The sequence below is a fragment of the Pongo abelii genome, chromosome 11 (genome assembly GCF_028885655.2).
Source record: "Pongo abelii isolate AG06213 chromosome 11, NHGRI_mPonAbe1-v2.0_pri, whole genome shotgun sequence".
NCBI lineage: Eukaryota > Metazoa > Chordata > Mammalia > Primates > Hominidae > Pongo > Pongo abelii.
The window spans coordinates 51,377,279-51,394,025 of NC_071996.2; the positions used below are offsets into that span (position 1 = coordinate 51,377,279).

General features: G+C 46.8%; 1 protein-coding gene across 1 annotated transcript in view; it reads left to right on the top strand.

Annotated features, from left to right (window-relative positions):
- KIF5C (kinesin family member 5C) overlaps nucleotides 1–16,747 on the top strand; it is a 151,485-nt gene that overhangs the window by 120,363 nt on the left and 14,375 nt on the right. The window contains exons 18-25 of the mRNA XM_024243602.3: nucleotides 1,526–1,602; nucleotides 2,661–2,770; nucleotides 4,690–4,791; nucleotides 4,989–5,049; nucleotides 9,678–9,749; nucleotides 12,384–12,488; nucleotides 14,542–14,758; nucleotides 15,977–16,090. Coding sequence (XP_024099370.1) covers nucleotides 1,526–1,602; nucleotides 2,661–2,770; nucleotides 4,690–4,791; nucleotides 4,989–5,049; nucleotides 9,678–9,749; nucleotides 12,384–12,488; nucleotides 14,542–14,758; nucleotides 15,977–16,083 — 851 coding nt within the window. The 3' untranslated portion in view covers nucleotides 16,084–16,090. The remainder of the gene's footprint in view (nucleotides 1–1,525; nucleotides 1,603–2,660; nucleotides 2,771–4,689; nucleotides 4,792–4,988; nucleotides 5,050–9,677; nucleotides 9,750–12,383; nucleotides 12,489–14,541; nucleotides 14,759–15,976; nucleotides 16,091–16,747) is intronic.

Here is a 16,747-nt window from a genome sequence, read left to right on the forward strand (position 1 = left end):
ATGTCTAATAGTTAACACACTATGGCGTGTTATTTAATAGAACTTTTTTTCACATGAAATACATGAAGGTGTGTAGCAATGTTTATGATGCAATGTTAGGTGAAAATCACAATATATCATTGTATCTTTACTATGGTTATAACTATTAAAAATGAATGGATGCGGCCGGGCATGGCGGCTCATGCCTGTAATCCCAGCACTTTGTGAGGCTGAGGTGGGTGGATCACGAGGTCAGGAGTTCAAGACCAGCCTGGCCAACATGGTGAAACCCTGTCTCTACTTAAAAAACAAAAATTAGCGGGGTGTGGTGGCACACACCTGTAATCCCAGCTACTTAGGAGGCTGAGGAAGGAGAATCGCTTGAATCCAGGAGACGGAGTTTGTAGTGAGCGGATATCGTGCCACTGCACTCCAGCCTGGGCGACAGAACAAGACTCCATCTTGAAAAAAAAGTGAATGGATGCTTGTGTTCCTAAAAATTCATATTTAAGATAAAAGTGGTTGTGATAGGGTAGTTGAGATTGGTGATGCTGTTATCAATATTTATATCCTTTATTATTGTTGTACAGTTTGCTCAGTAAATGTATTTTGTGTCAGATGCCAAGGCAAATTTAAAAAGAAAGAACATACCCACTCTCTGCTCTACCCTTGTAACATGTTCTTTGTGTGGTAACACATGCATGTTAGGAGTAGGTGCACCATCAAAACTGCACATGGAAAATCATGTTTCTCTCTTGCATCTGGAGGTTTCTGCAGTGGGGCCACTGAGTTGAAATAAAATAGAGGCAAGAAAACCTGAAGTGGAACAGACTAGAGAGAAATAATGAATTGAATGTCACTGTCGTAAAGCACTCTGCCCCCTGGCACCCCAGCTCCCCAGCTGGGGCTGCCCATTGCACCTGGCATTCAGGGAGTACCATCGACCAAGCATGTGCTGAGACAAGAGTGCCACACTGCAGCCCTGCCCCAAACGTGGGGCCTTCTGGTTTAATCTCAAAAGTGTTATGCTATCTCTCTATTTCCCGTGTTCCCATCCTTAGAGTATGTTTTCCTGCCCCAGATTCTTAGAGAATAAACGCCTACCCATGGGAGGTAAATTAGGTCTTCCTAGAACTCCCATCATGGCATGGGTCCACAAGCCACCTAACAGTCACAGAGGGCTTTATCACCTGCAAGGCCCGTTCATGCACATGACCTTGGGCTGCTCACAGAGACCAGGTGGGAAATAAGCCCTCCCAGCTGTGTGGTGACATAAAGCCAGAGTGCAGTCCTAGGAGGGCCGCCCCCAGTGAGCATTGTCCCCTACAGTTGTCGCGCTCCCCTGTGGAAGGAATGCTGCAGGAGGGGGCAGCCTTGGCTTTAGCCGGAAGTCCTTGCCTGTTCCTTTATGCCATGGTTGTAACTGCTGATATAAGTTGATGTTTCACTCTGTTGCCATTTTTCTTGCTTTTTGTTTTTTAATTTTTGCTTTTGGGTGTGAGTCCCACCAGTTAAGTCTTAAATCATCATTTAAAATTCAAAACAGAAAAAATGCACGAAGTCAGCTTCCAGGATAAGGAGAAGGAACATCTGACGCGGTTGCAGGATGCTGAAGAAATGAAGGTGTGTGTGGCTGCCCCTTCCATCAAGCCCAGTGTGCATTTGATGCATTTGGATTGGAAATGCTTGTTCTAGGAAAATCTGTCACCTTCAGATCTGTGTATGGCAGGGAACAGGGGAGGGGCTGTTGTTGGGCATTCAGAGTCGATCTCAGAGTATAGTCTGTCTTAGAAATGAACAAGTCCAGAAACCCCAAGATGTCTATAGAGAATGGTTAAGTTGCATTAATACCTTTGTCTTCCCCATTCCTGATGAACAGGGAAAGGGTAGCACCCCCAATCACTGCATGGGCTCTTTTGTTGGAGTTAACTTCTAAAGATTTCTTTCTCCAACCTTTACGAAGAACACACCAAATTTGAGTTTCTATCTCAAACATAGAGATTTTTCTTTTGGTCACATTTTAAACTGTAAAGGAAAATTGATTGGGGAGTAAGACTTTTAGGTGAATAAAATGAGACAGGAGAAGATGTAGGATTTTGATTAGTTGTAGGCAAACTATGAGCCTCATTGAGTCAAAGTCCACAGTTAAAGACGTCCACGGCATGCCCCTGCTCCAGCCAGCAGAATAAAATCATGCGTCGTGGGAGTCCCTTTCCTGTTTTCGGAGTGCTTTTGCCAAAAGGTCTCCTTTGGACATCATCATAAATCTGTTCAGTGGGCAGGGCAGGGGCTTTTATCTCAGTTTTACATGTGAGGGAGTGCAGCTCACACAGGTTACAGGCTTGTCTGAGGTTACGTGGATAGGGAGAGGTTGGTGCCCTCTGACTGACCTGGCTGGAGAAGCTCAGGCTGGGCTGTAGAAGGTCAAGGGAACACTTTTTATTTAGTTGGTGGATTAATTGGCTTCTAGGGCCAACTTGGTTTTATAACAGATCTTGGATTTTGTTATCCCAATAAAGCAAGGCTGGGTCCTGGGGGCAAAAGAGCCAGAAATACCCCCAGTTTTGGGATCTGACATCTGAGGGACACTGGGAAGGAGGTAGGTCCAGATCCAGGGCTTGTCACAGAGTGGGCTGAGTACCAACGAGTAGATGACATGTTTCTCTTGGCCTGGGATGCAGAAGGCTCTGGAGCAGCAGATGGAGAGCCACCGGGAAGCTCACCAGAAGCAGCTGTCCAGACTCCGAGACGAAATTGAGGAGAAGCAGAAAATCATTGATGAGATTCGGGAGTGAGTTGGCCCAGGGCTCCAGGGGCGTGGGGGTGGTCATGCCTCTGTCCTCTTGGGGAAGCCCGGAAGGATGTGGCTCTTAGCCGAGGGCCCTGCTCACCTTGCCCTGTGGGCACACAGCAGGCTGGACGGGCTGCTTCCAATGTCTGTTCTCTGATCTGGAGCTGAGCCTCCTGGAGCCCTGGCATGGCAGGTGGCAGGCGGGCCCAGCTGCCTCTCCTAGTCCCCGAGGGCCAGGGTCACATAGGTGATTCCGCTGGATGGATGCATGCCCCAGTAGATGGGGGGGAGCATCTGTAATGAAAGCACCAAAAAAAAAAAAAAAAAAAAAAAGAAAAAGAAAAAAGAAAAAAAAATTGGTCCTGACTACAGAGTTCTAGTAGGTTAATAAACACTACTAGTAGGTTAATAAACACTAGAGAAGACAGCACCACTGCCTCCCTTCTCCCTCTACACATACACGCTCACTGGGCAACCCAGCTACCTGGTTCCATGTGCTCACTTCTTAGGGCCCCACACTGTCGTGTGTCTGCGCAGGTAGAGGTGCCAGTGACCTGTGGCACTGCCACCAGGATGGCATCATTGCAGTTTCTCTCAGGTGACACCCCCTCATGCTGTGCTGCTGCCTTGTCGCAGCCTCTGACATGCCCTCTGCTCCTTCAGAATAATGTTTTCAAATGCTCTGCATAAAAGACCTGGGATTACAAAGAAAACCAATTATATTGAAATGCTGACCTCCTCACCCCCACCCCACCCAGGGTCTACACTGTTCCCTCCCCTCCTGCTTTCTGTAGATGAAGAAACAGATTTCTATATGGGAAGCAAGACAAAATGATTTAGTTAAGGTCACATTGCTAAATAGGAATCAGATTGGAGTTAGACTTTAATTCTCCAGACTACTGATCCAAGTCCCTTTTCAATGTGTGTGAGCTGCTTGAAAGGTGCATTTGCATTTTAAAAGAGGAGAATGGTAACCCAAGCAAAAGTCTAAATGGTGTGACCCAGGCTCGGTGCCCAGTTCCTGAAGGAAGGCACTTAGCCTCCTCCCTCTTTTTCTCCTCCCGGGCCACCCCCTGCTGTTGCCATGTTGTGCTTTTCCCCTTCAGGGATATCTCACGTTCGTTATTCTGATTAATCACCCTCACAGATTCACCTGGAAGGGAGGGGGAGGTGGGAGGGAAGGAAGACGAGAAAGAGGGTGGGTTGGTGAGTGAGTTAGGAGGAGGGGAAGCTTCCCTGGCCTGTGCCTTTCAAGTGGACTCTGGGTTTTCCTTCTGGTAGTGCATAGCTGTTCCTTTACAGGCGCTTAGGCGTGGCTCTAGGAAAGGTTTTATGAGTCCTGGGCTGATGTAAATGTTGACCAAACACCCTCAACCAGATGGCGAGTTTCTGTTTGCAGCAGAGCCCAGGCTGTCTTTTCTTTATGATTTCTCTCTCTGTGCCCACTCCTCGAGGGCAGGAACTGTCCCTGTATCAGTGAGGCATCTGGACTTGGGAGATGTTTTTAGAACATCAGACCAGAAAGGAGGGAAGGTGGTAATGGCCAAATCAGGTTCCCCAAGTGAGTGCATGCCGTCCGAGGGGCCGAGGAAGCAAAGTTCTTCTGACATGGGCTCTCTGTTTTAAAATATCAGCCCTTCTCCCATCTCATTATTTTTCCCCTGAAGCTCTTGCACAAGCAAACTATAAATACATCCTCAAAGCCTTATGTTTCATGACTCTTAGATGCACCCCAGAAATTAGTTTTCACTTGGGCAGGGAGGAAGCTGTGAGGCTGTTCTCTGATCCCTCCAATTCCTGCAGAATTACTGCCTTTATTGTACAGAACTAATAGGGTTGGAACAGAACCACGGTTTTAGCCGGATGACTCAGAATTTCAGACTGATGTGGAATATATTGCTTTTTCTTCTCAATTTCAGTTTGAATCAGAAACTGCAACTGGAACAGGAGAAGCTCAGTTCTGATTATAACAAGCTGAAAATAGAGGACCAAGAGAGAGAAATGAAGCTGGAAAAGCTCTTGTGAGTGCACTCTAAATATTTTCTCTATTTTCTCTCATCCCCATGATATTCTGCTTAGATTGGGCTAATTTAAAAACAGACAATGGCTATTTGTGTGCTGCTTGGTGGGTTTTGTTGATTTATCTGTGGATGCAAATAGTATCTGCTGAAATCTCTGAGTCCCCTATGGTGGTCTGTGGTTCCTTTTTGCTTTTCAGATTGCTCAACGACAAAAGGGAACAAGCCAGAGAAGACCTCAAAGGGCTGGAGGAGACAGTGGTATGTCAAGATATTTCCTGATTTATGTTCATCTCCAAGACCGGATTCATTTGTGATTTCTCGGATTGTTTATTTCAAAATTTTATCCATGCACACCTTTCTGTGTAATGTTTTAGACAAGACATTCTATTCTGTGGAAAAGTAGGATTTGTAGAATTTAGTCCTCAACTTTTCACAGAATCAGTCAACCAATCCATCTATCCTTAGAGCAGTAACCTGGAGCCCCTGAGTGAGGATTAAGCTGAATTGCAACTTCGCAATTTTACAGCCCTGCACTTTGTGACATACTTCCACTCAACATTCAACAGATATTTATTGAGCATGTCCTAATGGCTGGCATTCTTCAAGGTGCTTGAATATATCCATAAACAACAGAGATAAGATCCCTGTCCTCATGAAGCTTACCTTTAGCTGCGGGAGACGATAAACAGTAAGGAAGCAAATCTTGCACTCTATCAGATTACCATAGAATGTACATAGGTTGGTGACTGGGGGAGGCTCCATGAGGATGTGACCTTTGAGCAGGGACTCGAAGAAGGAGAAGAAGTGAGCATAGAGATGTGTTGGGGAGAGCATTCCAGGCAGAGGCAACAGCTCATGCCAAGGCCCTGAGATAAGACCGGGACTGTCCTGTTGGGGGCCAGCAGGGAGGTTTGTGTGGCTGCAGCTGAGGGAAGGACAGGGATATAAGGTGAGCACAGAGAGGTAAAGGCTGCAGTGATTCAGGCCTTGAGACCTGCAGGGCTTTGGGTGGAGGAGTGATGGGCCCAGCCTACCTTTGGAAGGGCTGGTTATTTGAAACCCTGGTTGGTTTTCTCTGTCCTGTGTCTGGGTTTGTTGGCATCAACTCCTCTGGTCGGCTTCCATTTCAGCTGCTCTGTGGGACAGCTGCCTGGCTCCATGCCCCACAGCCTGCGCTTTAAGACAGACCATTCTAACATAGCCTCTCCATTTGGTGAAAACACATTCAGGCATTTCACATGATTCAACGACAGAGAGAAACCGTTGGTTAGATACAGTCATCCATTTTGGCTCCGTTCATGGGTCATGTGGATCTGTGTGGGACTGATCCATCTTCAAGGACCTGGTGACCCCACTTTGGTGGGAACTGGTTGCTTGGGTCTGGCCCTGAGATTGTGCTCTGGCCCATGGACTAGTAATATTTGTTGCACCTCAAAGCCAGGGAGAGGAAATGAGGGCACCAGCCATTGGAGACAGAAGATGCCTGTGTCCAAAGGGAGCTGGGCCTTTGGAGCATGGAGGAGGAGCCTGTGGAGGGGGCTGCTGCTGGGGAACCTGAAATGAAGCCATGAAATTGCTTCATCTACATTTGTTTTACCAGAGAAGTGATAATCCTAATTATAGATAATCATAGAAATTCAGAAAAGTATTGAACATTAAAATTTCACTATATTTCTACCAGCCAGAGATCAGTGATATCAATGAAATATTTTGGGATGTTTTCTTCCTTTATACCCGTGAGCTCTCAGGCACTCTCACCCCACTGTTCCTAGCCATCCATGCCCCTTTCAGTCTCACTCACACCTACAACTCAAGCACGTGAGCACATCATCACACACTCACACCGGGGCTCACAAGTTCTTTGCCCACACACGCAGTCAGCTGCACACTCTCCTGTTCTCATGCCTCTGCTCAGCCGCGCTCACTCCTGCATGCTCCTCCATACACAAGTACTTACAACACACACTCTTGCTCACACACACTTGCATTCACACACACAACTTGCATGCACACTAATGATCGTCCACGCTTTCTCACTCGCACATTCACACAATCACTCTCGTGCAGTCGTTCACCCTCACTCCCCTTGCTTGTCTTCACTCACACCCACACCCATGTTCACACTCCCTTGTATACTCTTACACAGATGCTGTCCCAGGACACTCCCCCTCACATGCACGCAGGCACATTCACACCTGTCACTCTCATACACTCATTCACTGTCACAACCACCTCCGTTCACACGCACACTCATTTCCATGCTCACGGACTCACATGCTTTCTCCTCTCATACACTCAGGAGTGTGATATTTAAAGAATGTTTCATCAGCTCTTTTGCCTTTTTTGAAGTTCAAGTGGTCTTTTGCGTCTTTTGAATGACGTATTTTCCTCACTAGCTCCTCCCGTCTCCCTGCTCGTCCGCTCTCCCTCCCACGCTGGGCACGGTTCCATGCGCACCTTCCCAGGCTGCTCCCCACTCGCACCCTCGCCCAGCCCGTGCACGCGGACAGACACACTGGCTTCGTGGCACCCACATTCTCTCCCTCACTCTCACCACCCACACACATCAAATGCACACTTTTAAAATCCAAGAGTGGAGCCCTGCAGTGTATGCCGTTTTAGACTCGGATGTTTTCACTCAGCCTTGGAATCCTCCCCGAGCCGTAAATGTTCTTCAGAAATAGACGCGCTGTCCTTGGCTGACTGTTCTGCCGCCCTCGTCAGTGCAGGGCCTGTTCTGCCTCCTGGAGTGTTTGGGTGGGGTGGGTGGAGCATGGAGCCTGCTGGCCAGGGGGTGAATGCCCGGGAAGCCTGCTGCAGGGGACAGTGGTGGAAAAGGCCAACTGGCCGTCGGGGCATCCCTGTCCCCGGGCAGCTGACTGGCTGGAACAGGACACTGTCTGGGCTTTGGGGCAGGAGCCCTCCTCTGGGTGCGTTGATGAGACTTGTATTCCCTCCTTGCTGGTCCCACCCTTGCTGTCCACTGTGACAGGAAGCTGAGCCTTGAGCTGTGGCATGGAGGGTCACAACCTGTGATGTGAAAAGGGACATGTGTGGGGAGGCGGAGGGATGATAATGAATGTGATGGAGGAAAAAGCATTGCCACAGGAGGCTGAATGATAGTTGTCTAAGCACAGTGTGCATAAATAAAAGGGACAAGTGATTTTAAATGATTTATACTACCCTTCCCAAACTGTTTATTGTTGAATCTCCCTAAAAACAAACAAAATGAGAGAAAGTTGCCAAACTCAGGACTCTATATTTAGTATTTACACCCCAGGAGATGCCTGGCCCTTGGACAAAGAATTGTTCTCATTCCATCTTCTGTTCTCATTCCCCTTTGGTGTGGTGGTGTTTTTATGAAAAATGTAAACTGTGATTACAGTTCAATCAGTAATGAAACCACTGACAGGAAAGAGAGAGAGCGCATGCAGGGTGGGCGCAGGTGTTAAGGAGCAGGGTATCCGGGCTGAGCTCCCTCCAGCAGGGCCTGGGACAGTGTGTCTGTAACACAGTGAGTGCTGCACCCCTGCCCCTGGGCTGGAAGGCGGCACAGCCTCAAACAGGTCCTGTGTGCACATTATTCATAATCACAGATCCATTTGGTTTCCTGCAGAAAGTAATTGACCTCATCAGAGGACACAATTGACTTCAGGTGCTTCTTATTTCAACACAGAATTGGACCCAGTAATAAGACTTTAAATTAACAGAGAGCCTTTATTGCAAGAAACTTAGTGTTTCCGTAGCTTTATAGTCTGTTTCTTCCTTTTAGATGTGAGCGTGTGTGAGTTGCATCCCTTGAAATTCTGTGTTAAAGTGGGTCAATTTAGACAAATACAGTTTGCATGCAGAATTTAGCTCTCTCCTCTTCCTCTATAGGAAAATATTTTGCAAGGAACTGATCATATTTCCTATAGTAAATACATGGAGACTCGAACAGACAGAAATATTTGATCTTCTGATCTTGTTAACAAAAATCACCAGATTTGGCTCAGGCTCTTGTCTCAGTAATCTAATTCCTAAGGTTTCATTTGTAGAAAATAATCCAAAATGAAGGGAAAAAATGCCCCCAAGATTACAGTGAAAGTTTTAACAACAACAATAAAAGGAAGCAATACAATCCTAATGAAAAAATGGCTTTTATGATATGAAATATGCATCAGTAAATTCATACTAGTCATCTTTATTGGGCACTTAATATGTGCCAGAAAATGTTCTAAGAACATTATAAGGTTCATCTCATTTAATCTTGACAGCAATGATGAGGCAACCACTGTTTTCATTCTCATGTTACCAATAAGAAAACTGAGGCACAGAAAGGTTAGATAACTTGCCCAGGGTCACCCAGGAGGAAAGTCCATGAAATGCCTCATCCGTAAGCTCAGTGACGTAAAACAAGCAAGCGTGTGGACTTGCGCCTGAAGCGGGTGTGGAGACATGAAAAATGTGAGTCAGTTACGGTGAGATATTGTGGCTAACTTTTCATTTAAGCTTGTTGGTATTACATTGTAACATTTACGTAATCAAAAAAAAAAGAAAAAAGTAATTCATCCTGATACAACATAGCCCAGTGGGAATTTTTGTGAGGAAACCTTTGCATTTTTGTGGATGAGGAAATGTGTGGTTCCACTGTGCGCAGATGGGCAGGCTTTGTTCTAGTTTACAATTTGTGGTCTGGGTTCTCAGGCTGTGCACCTCAAGGTGCTCCAGTAATGACACTAGGTCCAGGGGTGGGCATGGTCAGGGTGGGGGTGTCACAGGGAAGGGGGTGCACCAGCAGCGTCCATGGCAGGCTTGGGAAGTGTCTGGGGGAATGATCTGGTGCCAAATGTGCCATAAATTCAGTGAATTGCTACACTTAAGTGGCCTTTAAAAATCTCTTCCAGTCTAGAGAATTGCAGACACTGCACAACCTTCGGAAACTCTTTGTCCAGGATCTGACCACCCGAGTTAAAAAAGTGAGTTCTGTTTGTCTGAATGGGACTGAGAAGAAAATCAAAGATGGCAGGGAAGAATCATTTTCAGTTGAAATATCACTTGCTTAAGTCGGGGATGGTTATGCTTAAAAATTAATTACTTCACACCAGAGAATGTTATTAAAAGAATGTGCTGGAGGCAAAAAATACTTGGTAACATTTTCCCATCTGATTTTTCCTTCTTGGTAAAAGGAAGTCAGAATGCTTTCTCTGGCCTTCATTTCAAATGAACGCATATTTTTCTGGCCCCCACTGTGTGAGGGCGACTGCTCTTGACACAGAAACTTTTAGAGCAGTCATTTCAGAAAGCATTGCTCGGAAGCCTGGAGAAGTCGGACCGAGAGAGCCTCTTATTTGTTTGTTAAAAGGCCATTAGGGGCTAGGTCGGAGTTTATGAAGCATGTCAACATCCAGTATTTTATTTGCTTTTCCCAGCAACCATGTAAGTGGTGCTTAGCGTTCCTGTTTTTGCGACGTAGAGATAGGCTCAGATGTTAAATAACTTACCCAGTATTGCACTGGTGGGAAGAGCCAGAGATAGGTCTGAGAGCCAGAGATAGGTCTGGAACCCAGGCCTGTGGGGTCTCTGGATCTGAGCTTCTTCCATCCTCGTGCTACACCAGCAGTCTGGAGACACTCCGTAATGGTGACTCCCCCAAACAGCTTGCAGAGGTTTAAGGGAGGAGTAAGAGGTGAAGGCAGCAAGAGGACTACTCTTTCAAAGTGTTTAAAAGTGATGGACGTAACACCATGGGCCGTGTGTAGAGGGATGGTAGGATTGAAGGAAGGTCTGTTTAAGAAAAGTGTGTGCATATGTGTGTAAATGTGTGTGCATATTTGAGTGTGTGTACATGAGTGTGTGAATGTGTGTCAGTGTGAAGGAGCCAAGGGAAAGAGGTCAAATGTCTTACAAAGATAGAGTCAGGTCTGAGAGGGAGAGGGTTAATAGTGTAGATGGATGTATTAGATAGGCTTGGTAAAGAGAGGGGACACAAATTCCTAGAAGGGAGGAGTGGAGAAGTCAAGTTGGAAGGATCAACAGGGAAATACATGCGGGTGGAAAGAAGTCACATTTGATGACTTGGGTCTTCTTGGTTTATGTGGAGGCTCAGTCCTTGATGGGGAAGTAGGGAAGAGAATGGGAAGCCCAAGGAGACTAGATATGGTTCAGGCTGCCAAGGTAGGAGATGTGCTATGGAAGAGTAGAAGGATTGCTGAGCAGTGGTGTTGGTGTTGAGTCAGAAGCATGGGCTTGGCGTGGCCCCTGACAGCATGGTTTAAGTGAGTTTAGAATCCTGGAAATGAAAATAAAGAAGGCAGAAAATGATGGGCAATTTCAAGGCCTGCATGGCAATGGCCAGGCAATTAGGTAGTAAGCACAGACCAAAATACAAATGACCATGGGGACCTGGACCTGGCAGGAGAGTGAAGCCAGAGCAAAGGTGATGGACAGGGAGACTAGACAGGGGAGGGCACCTGGCCAGAGGTTATGACATGGACTGAAAAGTTTCAGTCCGAGGAAGGAGGTGGAAGCCATGACCATACATGGGAGGCTCTGGTCCTAGGGAGGGTTAGGAGCTTGAGATCAGACTTCCAGATTTCATGATAGAAAACTCTCTAGGAAAGCCCTGCTTTTAGATCAGTGTTTTTCTGCCGGTGGTTCTCTGGCCATCAGCCTCAGCATCAACTAGGAAACTGTTTAGATATGCAAATTCTCATACCCCACCCCAGGTCCACTGAATCAGAGACTAGGGATGGGGCATGGCAATCTAAGTCTCAACAAACCCTCCCCTGGGGAGCCCAGTGCTAAGGCTCAAATTTGGGGAGCTCAGTTTTAGACTGAAGAGCTTCAGGTTTGAGATGCTCATGTAGCCATTACCTTTGAGAAAAAGGATGATGATCTCTTCTATAATCAGACAGAGCAAACCTGCTTTTCCACCTTGGAACACTGGGATGTGTTAGGACCTGTACTTTCCAATTTATCTGTGCCACTCGGCTTGCCAGGAGTGCAGTGTTTTGCCGATTTCAAGATCTGATAAATTTCAAGAATTTACCCAGCACCTGGATGCTATGATTAATTTGAGCCTGATTCATTAATGAATTTTATAGATTTGGAAGCTGAAGGGACAAGCAGAGGCCATTAAGACTTCCCAGTGGGACCATAGGCACTTGCTTACAAGTTTGGTGACTTGTTGTCCCATCATTATGGCTGAAATCAAATTTAGGTCCTGGGTTTATGTTTTCGCAGTTGTTGTTTCTTAATGAGTTTTGGAATGCTTTCTTTTGAAAAGAAGTCTCTATTTACTACATGAAAGGCAGATGTATATTTTACTGAAGATAAATCATCTGCAACTTTCAAAAGCAGATTTGAAGGAGTTTTTTTTTTTTTTTTTTTTTTTAGCTCTCTAAAAATTAGCTCCTCAAATCGCTTTTCATACTAATAAGGGAAATTAATTGGGGGATTTGTTGAGTCTAAACTTTTAGAACCTCTCTCTATTTTCACTTTCAGAATACCCTTTGGTGGGAATGGGGATTTTTTTTTTCCATCCACATTATCCTGGGGCGGTGGGTGGGTGGGTGACAGCCTGTCCTGCTGACCCCTTGGTGTCAATGCAGAGTGTGGAGTTGGACAGCGATGATGGAGGGGGCAGTGCTGCCCAGAAGCAGAAAATTTCCTTCTTGGAGAATAACCTGGAGCAGCTCACCAAAGTTCACAAGCAGGTAGGAGAGTTCTGCCCGCTCCCCTCTGATTCCCCTCTCTCTCCTGGAAAGAAGCCCTACCAGGTTTGGCCACAGTGTGCGGAGAAGGCACTGAGATTGAAGGTAAAAGAACTGTACACTATCAGAGGACATGAGGGCTGGAAAGGTCCTTACAAATCCTTTAGTTCTCAGTGACTTCCTGTATATATAAAGGACTTTCTTTTATCAAAGCCAAATATAACGCATAGGGTTTGAGCTCTCTGGGGTTGGAGAGGGAAGTGTTCAGAGGCCTGTCTTTTCATCCTGCCTCCACCCCTGACTTTGGACACCAACTAGCCTCTGTGTCTCCCATGACACCTTTGAGGTACGTCTGTGGACCTGAAAGTGGACACCACTGAGCTGGTTCAAGTCCTTTATTTTTACAGATGGGGAAACAGACTGGTGCCTTGCTTCATTGCACCGTGGGAGGACCGGGACTGGAACCAGCACCCTCTCTGCTCAGCTGCCCATTCCTAGCGATCTCAGATGCTCTCTCGGATGCCTGCGATGTGCTGGCATTTGTCTAGAGTGACAGAGAGTGATAACTGTGTCCAAACTCACCAGTGATTTCAGCAGGTCATTTGTCTTGGATACTTTCTTTTTAAATGTTGGTGTGTGCATGGCTGTTTTCCCTCTTTAGGAATTGGGATGTGATGGAAACGGCCCAAGTTTTTAGACCACATGGCCGAGGAGATGTCATTTCTCTTTGACTTGTTAAGTCTTCTTCAATATTACTGATGATGGCATTTTTTCCCCAGAGGGAGGATGATAGATTCTAGATAGTTGAAGCCACTCAAACAAATTGTCGATGAGAAATATGAAAGAAGAAACTGTCAGGGAGCTTGAAATAGGGCTCTGAGATGCATTTTTTAAATTTATTTTTATTTTTTTTAATTTTTTTTTTTTTGAGGCAGAGTCTTGCTCTGTCGCCCAGGCTGGAGTGCAGTGGTGTGATCTCTGCTCAGTGCAACCTCTGCCTCCTGGGTTCAAGAGATTCTCCTGCCTCAGCCTCCTGAGTAGCTGGGATTACAGGTGCGCGTCACCACTCCTGGCTAATTTTTTTGTATTTTTAGTAGAGAGAAGGTTTCACCATGTTGGTCAGGCTGGTCTTGAACCACTGACCTCGTGATCCGCCCACCTTGACCTTCCAAAGTGCTGGAATTACAGGCGTGAGCCACTGCACCCAGCTGAGATGCATTATCTTATTCATGGATTGAATGAGCATTTATTAAAAATGTACTCTCTGCCAGGCACTAGAGCTGGTGCTAGGAGAACAAAGCAGGAGACCCAGCAGTAGCTCACTTTGGTGTAGCACTTTCTGATTTTCAAAACTCCCTCCATCCACCTGGATCCCTTATTATGTAGTACACTTGTGTTATAGATGAGAAACTTGAGACTTGTGGTGGTCAAATGACTTAGGCCAAGTCAGATGGCCAGGACATAAAGAGCTGGCCCTTGAGCCCACTCCTACCTAGGGCTGGCCTGTTGCTTCTTCAGTCAGCAAAAAAGGCGCAGTCTCCTCCTCTTACCTTAGCCTCTGGATGTGTTGCAAAGCTGGGTCCAAACCCCATGCCAGTGTAAACAGTAGGTTCTGCATGGAAGGAAGCCCTCTGAGAGCTCAGGAACATGCTTGTTTTTCACTGAGTCCTTTCCAACCGACTTTAAGTGTCTCAGCTTTCTCATGCTAATTTACTATTCTCATACGTGGTTGATTTTCTCACACACTCCCCCTTTCCTCTACGCACACCCAAACAGAAGAGGAGGTAAATCCTGCCTCAGATGGAAAGTTTCTTGTGGTGGGAAATAGCTTTTAATTGTATCCCCACCCCACCGTTCCTTGCACCCCGTGAATCACGTGTTCAGCAACCCGGACCCCACAGTCTGAGTTTTCCTTTCCTTTCTGTGGTTGTACGGAGTGCCAAGGACGACCTAGCGGGGGCCACCTGTTCAGCAGCAGGGGCTGCTTCTGGCTGCTCTGGTTTGTGCAATGCTGCCTGCTTGGTAGTAACTCCCTTCCTTTATCCTCCTGCCCCAGCTGGTCCGGGACAACGCAGACCTGCGCTGTGAACTGCCCAAGCTGGAGAAGCGGCTGCGTGCCACCGCGGAGCGCGTCAAGGCGCTGGAAAGCGCGCTGAAGGAGGCCAAGGAGAACGCCATGCGGGACCGTAAGCGCTACCAGCAGGAGGTGGATCGCATCAAGGAGGCCGTGCGGGCCAAGAACATGGCCAGAAGGGCCCATTCAGCCCAGATCGGTACGTGCGTGCACCGTGGCGCCCGGGGTTTGAGAAGCTACTGCGGCCTCCCAGCTAAGATTTGCTAAAAGGTGAAGACAGCGCTGACCCACTCTGGAACATCCGAAAGGCTGGGTTGGAGCCCACAGGACGCAGCCCTCACCGCACCCTGTGCTCACCCTGGGGGAATGGGAATGTCAGGCGCCCCCGTTATCCTACTCTGAGATATTCCAGCATACATCGTGGTCTCAAAACTTCTGAGCTGGGCAGAGAGAAGCCAGCCAAGGCTGTAGGCCTAGGTCTTGGGCTATAAATGGATACACTCTTAGAAATACTGGAATGGGAGGAGATTTCTCTGCAAGGTGTGAAGGGCCCTGTGTTCTGCACCCGGTGGGACCATGAAGGAGCCCATGTGTAGCCAGAGCCCAGGGAAAGCCTCCAAGTGCAGGTTTGGAAATATCCCTGGAAGAGCCAGGCTGGCATCCATGACAGGGTGTGGCTACAGGCTGGCACAGAACCTGGGGAGGTCTGGAGTCTCAGCCTCTTCAAGACCTGTATGGATTTGGGCATTTTGCCCATGTAGGAAATGAGGGTGTAGCCAGATTCCTAGTTCCCAGGATAGTGATAGGGATAAAAACAATTTAGGGATATTCTCTAAATAGCTTCTTCTCCTTTTTTTTTTTTTTTAAAATCGAAACATCTCCAGTAACATGTAATTTATTTCCCATCAGATATTGCTGTGTAGATGTATTGTAAACCAGCAGTTTCACGTTTCTAGTTTTAAATCATACCTTAGAATAGTGGTTCATTGCATGCGTAGGATTTCATACCCTTTGAGAATCTATTAAAAGCTATGGACCCTCTCCCCAGAAAACAGCATCAAAGGCAGAATTCTGCATCCAATTTCAGGGTCTACACAGATATCCTTGAAAGTCATGGGGAACCTACGATCCATTTCAGATAAAACTGAAAATCTTTTTTTCTAACTTTTCTTGGCCCAAATTAGAAATGAGCTAATTGATGTTTAAGTTCTTTCTGTCCCCTAAATATTTGGATGCCTTGGATTTGCTAAGTATACGGTAGTTTTCCCATTTTCAGAGAGATCTGGTGGTTGATAAGAATTGTACTGTTGATAAGAATTGTGACTTTTAGTTGTCACAGGTGACCTGTAGATATCAGGGTTGCTGTTAAGCCTTTTCTAAATGTCTGTTCTCTCTTCTTTCTGTTGGTTGGATACAGCCAAGCCCATCCGTCCCGGACACTACCCGGCGTCATCTCCAACGGCCGTCCATGCCATTCGAGGGGGAGGAGGCAGCTCTTCAAACTCCACTCACTACCAGAAATAAATACAAAGTGAGTCCCATGTCAAGGGTGGTTTCTCTATCTGGAGGCAGAGGCTTCTTGCCTTTCCAAAGCCCCTGCCTGGCAGTGGACCTTCAGTAGAGAGGAGTTCGGCAGCACTCCAGCACACGCCCTGGGGGTTCCAGGTAAACAGAGACCCAGACCTGTCCTCACTCAGTCTAGAGCCCTGGGGTCTTCTAGCTGAGGCTGCCTGGGGCCCATGGGACCTGGAGCCAGGCCCGGCCTAATCCCCTCCAGGGGTAGGGGTGGTGAGTGATTCAGCCGAGCTTTGTTTTGCCTGTGGGACTCCCCTCTTTAGTTGGCATCCCAAAGGACATTACCTGTTTGTCAGCTGCTTTTACCCAGAGCAGACAGAAGTTGGGGGTCGCTTTAAGTCTCAGGAACAGAATATAAAGAAAGAGCCAGATAATAGAAAGTGATGTTTTTATGTTTACTATCTGAACTCAACAAATGGGGATTTTAAGAAGATATCTAGGTGGGTCCAGGACGCTTTTTTCTTTGAGATGGTGGTCTGCAAGCTTCTCTATCCACAACCCACATGCACATTTCTCTCCCAGCAAAAAGAAAAAGAACGAGTGATATTCTTTACAAAAGAGAAGAAGCAGAGAGCGAAAACTGTCGTCCTGATGGAAATGGAGAAAAGAGGTT